At 36.5% G+C, this 11,600-nt stretch overlaps 1 protein-coding gene across 1 annotated transcript in view; it reads right to left on the bottom strand.

Annotated features, from left to right (window-relative positions):
- The window catches only part of CMPK1 (cytidine monophosphate (UMP-CMP) kinase 1, cytosolic), a 7,981-nt gene extending 2,065 nt beyond the window's left edge, over positions 1–5,916 (bottom strand). The window contains exons 1-5 of the mRNA XM_012722118.1: positions 5,896–5,916; positions 4,365–4,511; positions 3,462–3,614; positions 1,561–1,637; positions 882–978 (exon numbers count right to left, since the gene is read on the bottom strand). Of these exons, the coding sequence (XP_012577572.1) occupies positions 882–978; positions 1,561–1,637; positions 3,462–3,614; positions 4,365–4,511; positions 5,896–5,916 (495 nt within the window). The remainder of the gene's footprint in view (positions 1–881; positions 979–1,560; positions 1,638–3,461; positions 3,615–4,364; positions 4,512–5,895) is intronic.
- Positions 5,917–11,600: the final 5,684 nt, after the last annotated feature.

The raw sequence follows: 11,600 nt of genomic DNA, 5'->3' as shown, positions 1-11,600 counted from the left end.
GGAGGGGAGATAATACCAGAGACATTTTACTGGGTGGAGTGGGGAATGGGATCAAAAATGGAGGGGGGTGGTGAAGTGCACTGGTCTATGTGATAGCACAGGGGTGAATTGGTGATGGGAAGCCCATAGAGATTACAAATGAGATTAAAAAAAAAAAGGCACAAAATGATGTAAAAACAAACTATTATATTATTTTAAAAACAAGATTAAACTTTGACTGATTTTTATATTAAAATTTAAAAATTTTAGCATCTGAAAAAAAAAATAATGTGGCTGATCTCCTTAGTAATGATTCTAAAACAGAATTTTCTGAGGTATTACTTTACCTCATAAGTGCCAATGAATAAAAAACCAGAAATGGTTGTATGATAAAAAGGTCCAGAGGATGAAGACTCTGGGAGTAAGGAAAGGGAGACTAGGTAAACTGAAAGACACTAGAAATATCTGCCGGACACTGACTCCTTGCGAGCCTTCACTGCAGAAAGCGCTGGCGCCCTGGAGCCAGGGAAGCCTCACACTCTGCAGCCATGTGCTCTGTGACGGAAGAGATGAAACAGCTGGGGCAAGTTAGATGACTTGTTCTTCATGTCATAGATTTTTAAAGAATAAATATGGTCCAAATTAGTTTTCAAAATGCCAATTTTCCAGTGCTTGAGAGTTAATTAATAAACCAGCCACTTCTTATGTAGAATAAGTCTGAAGCTGTAAAACCTATTTTAGTGCCTACCCAAAAAGGGTTACATTTTTCATTAGGCTCTAGGTCTCTGAAAACCCAACTACTATGTCATAGTATTTCTTTTTCTCCTGACCATCCTCTCCACAAAAAAAAAAATCACAATTTCACTTGACTTGTTTTTTTAGAGGCAAACTAGGATACTCACTTCATCAACAGATTTAGAAGCATCTATTTTCTTGACTTTCCCCATATCTTCATATAGGTCAATAATTGGTTTTGTTGACTGAAGATAAGTTTGAATTCTGCAAAAAACAAAAACAAAAACAACCAAATGTTGCAAAATTCTAAGAATCCATCCACTGTCCTCCATGTTATAGGATAGCTCTGAGTTTGACATCACAGACCCAACACTGACTCCCTCATCATCTTCTGAGACACGTCCTGTTACTATTTCAGCCTGGCATTTTCTTTTTCTGGACCAAAGTGCAGAAGGTATTTAATGTGACTGAAGTTCCAAACTGGGACTTAGGTTGCTATGTGTAAAAACTGCGAAGCAAGGTCCTCGCTGGTGGTGCAATGGGTTAAAGCACAGCACTGTGAAGTTAGCTGTACCCACTGCAGAATGAGTTCAATCCCCAGCCAGGGAGGTGACCCACATGGCCCAGCAGACCTCTCCTGACCCTCACACTGCTCCCTTCAGCACATCATTTCAGTAGATCTTCCTGTTCTGCTCCCCATTATGTCTCTGGTAAATTCTGGTAAATTCTCTCACCCCCCCCAACACCTCTGGCCTGTACCCCAGAATCCTCTCATTCCTCACATCTCTGGCCTGTACCCCAGTTCTTGTATGCATAAATAAATCTTTAAAAAAAAACTGTAAGTACCTCTTTTCCAAGCTCTCTCTGTTGTCATCACTCCGGCCACTACTCTTCCCCCTCTCGAGACATCGTTCAATACAGATCTAAAAAGAAAAATAATTAAGTTATTAAGGGCTTCCTCAGGGGCACAAGGGTTAAAGTCTCAGTGTTATTAACCTATCACCAGCCACTGTGGCATAAGATCAATCCCCAGCAAGGGATGTGACCCACATGGCACAAGAGCAGACCTCTCCTGTCTTGCCTGCTGCTCCCCTCAGCAGAGTACTTCGTCAGTCTGCCTGTTCTGCTCCCCACTCTGTCTCTTGTGAGTCCTCTCACCCCCACACCTTTGGCCTATACCCCAGTTCTTATATGCAAAAATAAAAATAAATCTTTAAAATTTATATGTTGTTAAAAAAGTACAGAGGGCTCTCCCTGGTGGCATAACAGGTTAAAGCACTGCATTATGAAGCACTCCAAAGCCACTGCAGCATGAATTTGATCCCAGGCCAGGGAGCTGACCCACATGGCGTGACAGAACTCTTCTGACCCGGCCGTTGCTATCCTCAGCAGTGTACTTTGTCAGTCTGCCTGATCTGCTCCCCACTCTTGTCTCTGGTGAATCCTATCACTGCCCCTGAAACTCTGGCCTGTACCCCAGTTCTGTTAGCATAAATAAATAAATCTTTAAAAAAAATAGTACACAGATATGAATTTGCCATTCTCTTATGTTGAAAAGAGAATAAAGTTTGAAATGATTATTTTCAAAAAACCTGCATTAAGCCCAATGTGTCTAATTTATTAATCAACATGCAGAGCTCCTTTAAATTCAAACATGTGGTTCGATTTATATAAACTAGGTTAAATAAGTACAGAGCAGAATAAGAATTCATTCATGACTCAGTTTTTCCTGTGTATTTTTTTTTTTCAAACCGCAATAAAAAGAAGATCTGTATATATATATGGTTCCATCTAGGATATATTATTAACTTATTAGGTATGAATTACATGCCTCAAACTTTGTTCCATTTTTGCTTACTTTTCAATTAATTCCTTCAATAACCAAATATTTAAGTCACCATATTTGCATTTGAATAGAATATCCCTTGTTAATCATGAATAAACATTCCTTAGTTATAAAGTTGTGGTAACATTCTAAAGTTAACTTTGAAGCATAAGTGAAAACACATTTTTTGGGGTTGGAAGAAAAGAGTTACATTTAAAACAACTCAAAGGCTACAAGTCTCTACCAGAGGCACATTTGCCATTCAACCCAAGAAAAGCCAACTTCCTTCAAGGCACTATTTCAGATTCTTATTCATTCAGGCTGTCGGCATTAATTTAATGAAGTTTATATTACAGCTGTCAAAAAGTCAGGCCTCTTAATTAAATGATTCCGAGAAATTCACTTAGTTATTCAAAGGTATGTCTGGGTGTGTTATTAGAAGTTCCCGAGGGAAAAAGAAAGCTCTCCTGCTATTCTCAAGATCATTTCATTCTTAGAAGACAAATTGGGCTATCATAAATATATAAACACACACACACATATGTATTTATATGTGTATTTCTTTTAAAAAGAGTTTTCTCACCGTGCCAGAAATGTTTGTTTTCCAAAAATGACAACCTAAGGTAAGATACTCTGGTAACAGAGCATATCCAAGAGTAATAATTAAACTTATTACTTAATATTATATAAATCAGTTCTCAATTTAAAAAAAAAAACTTTTTTCAAAATTTAGGTCTACAAGTTTGCTGATCTCAAGCAGATTTTAATATTCCACCAGCAACACAGCCCTGTTCTGTCCACTCAATCTACCAATTAAAAATAACAGTATAAAATATATAAATATAAATTTTAAAGCCCACACTTTTCTTTACTGTTCGGTGGCTACTTAAAGCCAACACAGGCAAATGAATAATTTCATTACCTCATTATTACAGTCAAAAAACAGAACGAAAGATACATCTGCCTTCCCATCCATGGTCTTATTCCATCCTTGAAGGTTGTCTTGGTTTCTTGGAAACCCATCAATCAAGAATTTATTCTTCTGTGCATTGGCAGCCATTGTCTGATCCATTTCCTAAAGGCAAAAGAAGATTCAGTTTGAAACAAGATGTAATTTTTTAAGCAGGCAGTAGATATATATGAGTTTTATTATTCATTTTTAAATCATAAGTAGATTGAAAGGTGCAGAGAAAGAAAAAAAAGACTTCAAGGAAATAAGCCAATGCATTATGGTTCCCTCACTCTGTATATGGGTATTGTGGTCCTCCTCCCATTCTGTACACATACTTTTACACTGTTTTTTTTTTCTGTAATTTGTATTTTCCACAATAAACATATATTATTTTCATATATCCACATAAATATATTTTTTTCCACATGTCTACAGTCATGAATAGTGTTAAGAGACAAGCCCTATTTTTGCTTCAACTACTAAAGAGCCTGATCACCTTCCTAAGTCACTTTGCTGTGATAGGAAGCATGTCACTTCTGAAGGCCTCAGTCTCTCAGAGAAAGAGAAAGGAGGAGAAGAGGAGAAAAGGAAGAAGACGTCGAAAACAGAAGAGAGAACTGTGCATTGGCAACAAAAGGTCCAGTGTATATATACGGATGGTAAACTGAGCTGCAGCTACTCCTAGACTAGGAAAAGAATCCCTACTACTGCCCAATTTCTTCCTCGGTGAAAGTGGGACTTCTACTGCCATTCTCAAACACCATGACACAAGCAAAAGTTAAATACTCTGATTCCTTCATTACTTAAAGGAAAGGTGCAATTAATTTCACATTTCCTTGCTGGCTTAAATTGATTGACATTCACACTCCTTACCCTCTTTAACAAACTGATGGTTATTTCAACTGGCACAATCTTTCCATCTTTAATGTATTTCTCAATGAGTTCACCATACTGCGATTCTGGGTTTTTCCTTTCATCACGAAGAAGGTCTCCTGCAGAAAGATGTATATAGCCATATTTCTGAAAGAAACAACACAAAGAAAAAAAATGAGAATACATTTACCTCAGTGGTAAGACTATGGGATTTTATCTGTTTGTGTTAATTGCTATGGTCTAATATTTCTACAATAAGTGAAGGGAGGAAGGGAAGAAAGAAAGGGAGGTAAAACTTTTAATTTTAAATATGCATTAAAGAACATTTTTTTTCTTTTTTTTTTTTTTTAAAGATTTATTTATTTGTGCATACAGAACTGGGGTACAGGCCAGAGGCTCAGGGGCGGCGAGAGGCTTCACCAGAGACAGAGTGGGGAACAGAACAGGCAGATCAACGAAGTACACTGCTGAGGGGAGCAGCGGGCGGGTCAGGAGAGGTCTGCCACGCCATGTGGTCACCTCCGGGGCAGGCGGGAATCGAACTCATGCGGAAGCGGCTTTAGATTCTCAGTGCTGTGCTTTAACCCGCTGTGCCACCAGGGAGGGCCGCATTAAAGAACATTTTAAGAGATTTCATAAAATTCAATGTTTAGTAAATATCCTTAACCACATTAAGACATGGTAGCTATGATGCTCACACTGATGAAATATCCCCAATTTTATCTAATTATTCAAAGCTTGTGATTCCATCACAAGCACGGTCCAAATTTAAATGTTATTAATAATGTTCAAAGAACTGTCTAACAAAAATCTATGCAACTCAAGGTGGAAAATAACAAATCTTACCAAAAAATAAAAGTGGATGGATGTAACCCCCTTTTATAAAATCTGTGCTTCCCTTCCTTAAAAGGCAACCATCCTAAATGAAGTCATCACCATTCACACAAACCCCATTCTTATTTTTTCTTTCCTTTCTCATTAAGCAGCAGCAGTTCTAACTCCAAATCAGCTTTCCTGACTGCTCTGGAGCATGGGTTTGCAGTCTCTCCACCTGAACTAGTATCTTCCTCACCACACTCTAAGGCTCCCTCCTCCCTCTCTAGAGAGATCTTATCCATAACATGAGAATAAGACAACTCTTTCATATAAGTTAGTGGTGATGGTGGAATGAGCTGAAATATATAAATAGCCCACCAGATAGGGCTATTACAATTGTGATGATTACTTATTAAGAACGTACAAACAGTAAATTAACCAAAGTATATGATAAGAGCTGAGCTGAGTCACATAAGATGCTGTGCTGCTGTTCTACCATTTATGTGTCTGGAATGAGAAAACAAGACAGCTCTGAGAAAGAATTCTGAATACTGGAAAGTTTCTTCCTCCACATGAACTCACATTCCCTTTAATTAAACCAAAAGAACCAAAAGTCTATTTTTAAACTGTTTTACTCTCAAATATTAGAACATCAAAACTATATTTAATACTCATTTACAACCATCTCATCCCAAAAAGTCTTATGATACCTTACATGTTTCTTTATGTTAACCATAGTAAATGGATGATAAATAATTGATAACTTAAATTTTCTTTAATTTCAAAGTTAAGATTTGAGGCAGCCCACACTCCCACCCCTATTTAAAGTCATGTTTCAATTCAGAAACTCCTTGAATAATGCAGGCTCTGGTAATTTTATTTTTATTAGACTCCATACATTCTCCTTTCTATTGCAAACTTGTTGACTCAAGTTCTTCTTGCTTACTAAAGTAAGCTAACAATAACAATAGCTAGTAAAGGAAAACGAACTCTAAACAGTTCATTTGCTGACTAAAATTGGGAATAAAGTTTGATGAGAATAAAAGAAAACCACAGGATCATTCATGTCTCTTAGTCATCCAGCCCTTTCCATGAGAAGAAATGATCAAATGTGTTGTTAGTTGTAACAAGGCTTTTTAAAAAAGCCATTGCTTACAGAAAATGGAAAAAATACAAAATTGTTTAATTATTTAAATTGTTATTTTAAAATTATTTCCACACCACACTATTTGTAAATGTCTACTTTGATCACTGAGCATAAGCGAACTTTTGAAAGATGGATGTAGAAAGACTATAAAAAATGAGATGTGACCTACTTTTCCATTTATTAGGCACCATTTTCAAAAAAAACATTCTGCAACAGTTGTCCACAAAATTTTATAGAAGCTTCATTTCCTACCCTTACTTTGGCTCCCACTTGGAAGTCTGCACTTGGTGGATGCTCTCGTCTGGTGTAGAGATTACAGCACGTGGGAACACTGAGTCAATGAGGAGACAAGCAGTTCTAAACAACAGCAAATGCTCAGTGAAACACCAACAGGACAGACTCTGTGCAGCTTCTGCTTTATAAGCAACACATACAGTCAGGAGCCACAAGTAAGCAAAAAGTTAGTACTCGTACAGTTTGTTCCCCAATACTGCAGAACTCAAATTTGAAAGCTTTATACTACATTAAAATGGATTTTGGCATTAATTTATTGTAAATTATAGATATAAAAGTGGTATTTTAAAACATAATAAAGAGAATAAACAATCTTATCTGCAAAGCCCAAGGAAAGGAGTTTAAATGAAATTTACAAGGCCAAGCCTATACATGTCTTTCTATTTCTCACCCACATTCCCTTTTTATAATTTTCAATTTGCCACTTATTTTATATTTTTCTTAAGGAGTTTCCTGAAGTCTTCCTCTTACCACTGTTTCTTTTCTTTCTCTTTCTTTCTTTTTTTAAGATTTATTTATTTTATGCACACAGAACTGGGATACTGGCCAGAGGTGCAGGGGCAGTGAGAAGACTCACTAGAGGCAACGTGGGGAGCAGAACAGGCAGATCAATGAAGTACACTGCTGAGGGCAGCAGTGGGTGAGACAGGAGAGGTCTGCTGCACCATGTGGGTCATCTCCAGGGCTGGGGATGGAACATTCACTGAAGCGGCTGCAGCTAGCTTGCAGTGTTGGGCCCTAACCCACTGTGCCACCAGGGAGGACCTCTTACCACAGTTTCTCCAACAAAAAAGCAGTTATCACTCACACACAGTTATTATGGCATTTTAATAATAGCTAGACTTTACAGAACATGTTTTCAATATATTTTGCTGTCATTAAGTACTTATTGATGCCAACTTCGAGGAAAGCAAGAATGGATATTTCCTACGCTAAACCAAACTTTATCACATTCTCTGAGATTTCCCTGCAATTAAAACCTAGTGGGTCACTAACTACAGTCTTAAGAATAACATTCAAAACCACAGCCAGTTATACATTCTATAAACTATAGTAACTAGATCGCAAGCTGTTATTCAACTAAAAATAGAATTCTGTTGACAAATGTATAAAACTCAATTCATTAGCGTAACTCAATTTTTACTTTCATTTTCTCCTTTAATAAGCTGAAAAACAACTCAGTAACTTTTGTGAATCATAACTAAGATTTGGAGGAAGGGGGAAAAGCACCACATTTTCAACAAGTACAGAGTGGCACTCTATCTACAACAGCTAGCAAACACTGACAAATTTATGGTATCAACTCTTAAATCATCTTGATCAATCTCAATCATTACCAAACTGTCTTCTTTCCAAATTCTCTGGTTAGAGGGTCTATGTGAATAAAAAGAATTCAAAATACAACTGGTGCATAACTGGCAAGTCCTTGGAGGCAGGAAGGAAACTGGTCCCCTCCTTCTGTCACTGTGGCAATTAGAAAACCACTGGTCTGCTACTGAGTCTTGAATTATCAATATATAGAAGAAACACCAGCTAGCAGATACAAATATTAACATATGTTAAAGCAACTGAGTTAAAACCACTGGGCACTCTTTTAAGTAGCTGACATGTCTGTAAAGACTTAGAGACTAAATTTAATTTATAATCCCTGTAATATTAGTGAACCTTAAAAATCTAAACAAAGCACCTTCAGCACAAAATGCCAAAATGCTGCAGAGACTACTGCAGAGTTACGCTGATTCACCTGTCTGGTACTTACTGCAAAAAGATAGCTTTTGAACCTACAGCACCCCAATAAAATTTTAAGTCTAACATTTACTTTAAAGGCATTATTTCCAATACAACTTTTTCTAATTGCTCCAAATGAGACTTGTCATAAGGACTTTCCAGGACAGTATCTTCCAGTCTTCAGAAACTTTCTTTTCTTTAATTGGAAGATACTACACAGAACTCAAATACTTAAAACTGTTCAACTTTTTGGAATTCCTTCTAAATTATTTAGAATTTTTTGTTATCATCATTAACGGAAGATTAATATTTAAAACAAAGACCGAGTCCTAAAGCAATAGTACATTTCTAGTCTTTTTAATCTGCCCTTGTATTTCAAATGCATTTGACCTACTTAATTGCAAATCCAAATATTAATTATATACTATGGGAGGTATAATAAGCCAAGTACTAATGTCAAACCCTAAGAGTACTAAGCAACAAGCTTTAGTAGACAGACTCCAAAACATTAAGCATACTTCTTTCTCTAGTTAATGACATTTTAAAAGTGTAAATTCTGCAAAGGAGAAAAGAATATAAAGCTATTCAACTGCAGAAAGTTAAAGAACCATTTCATTTTTCGAAATGTTTTCCTCTTCATGTAACAAGACCTTAATTCAAGCAATAGCTGAAGCTTATTTTAAATCCACGCATTTGTATTGAGTGCAGGAAATATGCTGAGTCGGGGTAAACACAGGTTATTCAAAAAGGATGCAATAGTGACTGCATATATAAAGTGACTTGAGTTGTACTATTAATTAATGAGGACAATTATTCACATATGTATAACTTCTGCTAAGGAACTGATTCTTTACCAGCACTATCTGCTTATGAAAAAGTTGATTCTTCAGAGGAAGGGGCAAGAAGACAGAACAAATAAAATTTGAAGAGTGTATTAGAAGCCACCAAACAGACTATTTCCTCATTTTTGTAGGCCTGGACAGCCCTGTAACATTTTGCAGATGGCTTCTCTGGTAATTTGAGGACACTGGTGTCTTATTTACATACTAAATGACCACTCTAGCAACTATGAATTAGAATTTTCACACTTCAATTTCACTACAATTGTTCATTTCCAGTATTTTTCTTTCAAATCATTTCAGTGGTTCTGAATATTCTGCATCCCTGAATTAGTAGGGATGGAAAATGGTCAAAGATGAAGACCAGGCCCAGAATCAAAGATGAACCCAGAAGAGATTCCAGAATCTCAGAGGTAATAATTTGAAAACTTCTAGCATTAATGGATAGGCACAAGGGTATTGCTGATCTTAGGAAACACTCACCTGATTTTGTTCATTAGAAGATCAATTCTTACCGTCACTTCAGAGTCTACAATCTGCACACTTATACCACTGCAAAGTGCCTTTGTCCTCAGTTCACAGAGCTCCAGTGAAAACCCTTGGAGGCCATACATTAAACCATTTAGATGAAAACCTAACCTCTATTTCACCTTAGGAAAGAGGTTTAATACTGCTCAGGACCAATTGACTTGTTTATTGTTTTTAAAATAAAGGAAGTAACATTAAAACAAGAATGTTGCACGAGGGATTATGTCTCAGCACTATGAAGCCATCTATACCCACTAAGCACCAGACTGATCCCCAAGCTGGGAGCTGACCCACCTTATAATAGTTTATTTTTACATCATTTTGTGCCTTTTTTCCATCTCAGTTGTAATCCCTGTGGACTTCCCATCACCAATTCACCCGTGTGCCATCACCATACTCCAGGGCACTTCCCACCCCCACGCCCCCGTCCTGCCATTTTTGATCCCATTCCCCATTCCACCCCCATAAAATGTCTCTGGTACATAGTTGTTCATTATTTCCCACCACCCCCCATCCTTTATGCTCCTGCTATGAGTGAAACCATCTGGTACTTTTCTTTTTCTTCTGGCTTATTTCACTAAGCATGATCCCTTCCAGTTCCATCCATGTTCCTGCAAAAGGCATGTGGGTTTTTTTTGGTTGCTCAGTAATATTCCATTGTGTATATGTACCACATCTTTTTAACCCAGTTATCTACTTTGGGGCATTTGGGTTGATTCCATGTCTTTCCTATTGTAAATAAAGCAGCAATAAACATGGGGGTGTCTTTTTGAATCAGTGTTTTTTTTTTTTGTCTTTTGGGTAGATACCTAGGAGTGGGATTGCTGGGTTGTAGGGAAGCTCCATTTTTAGCAGCCTGAGAAACCTCCAAACAGTTTTCCACAGTGTTTGTACTAGTTTGCATTTCCACCAGCAGTGGGAACATTTGTTGTTGCTAGTTGTTTGAAGATGTGCCATTCTCACTGGGGTGAGGTGGTATCTCACTGTGGTTTTAATTTGCATCTTCCTTATTACAAGCGATGTTGAACATTTTTTCATATGCTTGTATGCCGTCTGCATTTCCTCTTTGGAGAAGTGTCTTTTTAGATCTTCTGCCCATTTTTTGATGGGGTTGTTTATTTTTGTTGAGTTTCATCAGTTCTTTATATATCTTTGTGATCAGTCCTTTATCACTAGTTTTGTATGAGACAATTCTTTCCCAATCAGTGGAACATATGTTACAAAATAGTTATTTTTTAAAACATCAGCTTCTCTTTTAAAAATAGAATTTATTTTATGAATACTTGAGAAATGTAAACAAAGGAGACCAAATTTTGAATTTCATAATATATTAAAACATAACATTTAAGCATCTGCAAAATTATCAAACTAATGAAGAAATGCATTTAGAAACAGAATGAGCAAGGATCTCAAGCCAACAAGACCAAATTTTTAAAATTGAGAAAACCAACAAAATGTATCTTGTTTACGTTCTTTAATATTTTATTGAAGTAATACTAATTTATAACAATCTATAGCTTTCAGGTCGATAACCTTAGAAGTATACATCTGTATATACTACATGATGCTCACTTTTCCTTGTGTACTAACTTATAAACAAACAGATCAACAGTTTTCATAGTGACTAGCAATGACTAACTAGCAAATGTACATTTTAAAAGATCCTATTTAAAACAACAATAAAAACTTAAATTTAGGGATAAATCTTAAAAATATGTAATCGTTGAAGACTCTGAAAATAAAATCAGTATCCTTAAAGATGGCCTTCTGCATTCCTGGACAGAAAGTTTCAGAATGATATTTAAATTTTCCACAAATTAATCTGTAAGTTTATTGCAACCGAAACCCTCCACTGGCAGGGGTTAATTTTTTTTTTTTTTTTAA

Source organism: Condylura cristata, unplaced genomic scaffold (assembly GCF_000260355.1).
Source record: "Condylura cristata isolate star-nosed mole 26May11 unplaced genomic scaffold, ConCri1.0 scaffold00008, whole genome shotgun sequence".
Classification (NCBI taxonomy): domain Eukaryota; kingdom Metazoa; phylum Chordata; class Mammalia; order Eulipotyphla; family Talpidae; genus Condylura; species Condylura cristata.
This window is presented reverse-complemented; position numbering and strand designations above follow the sequence as displayed.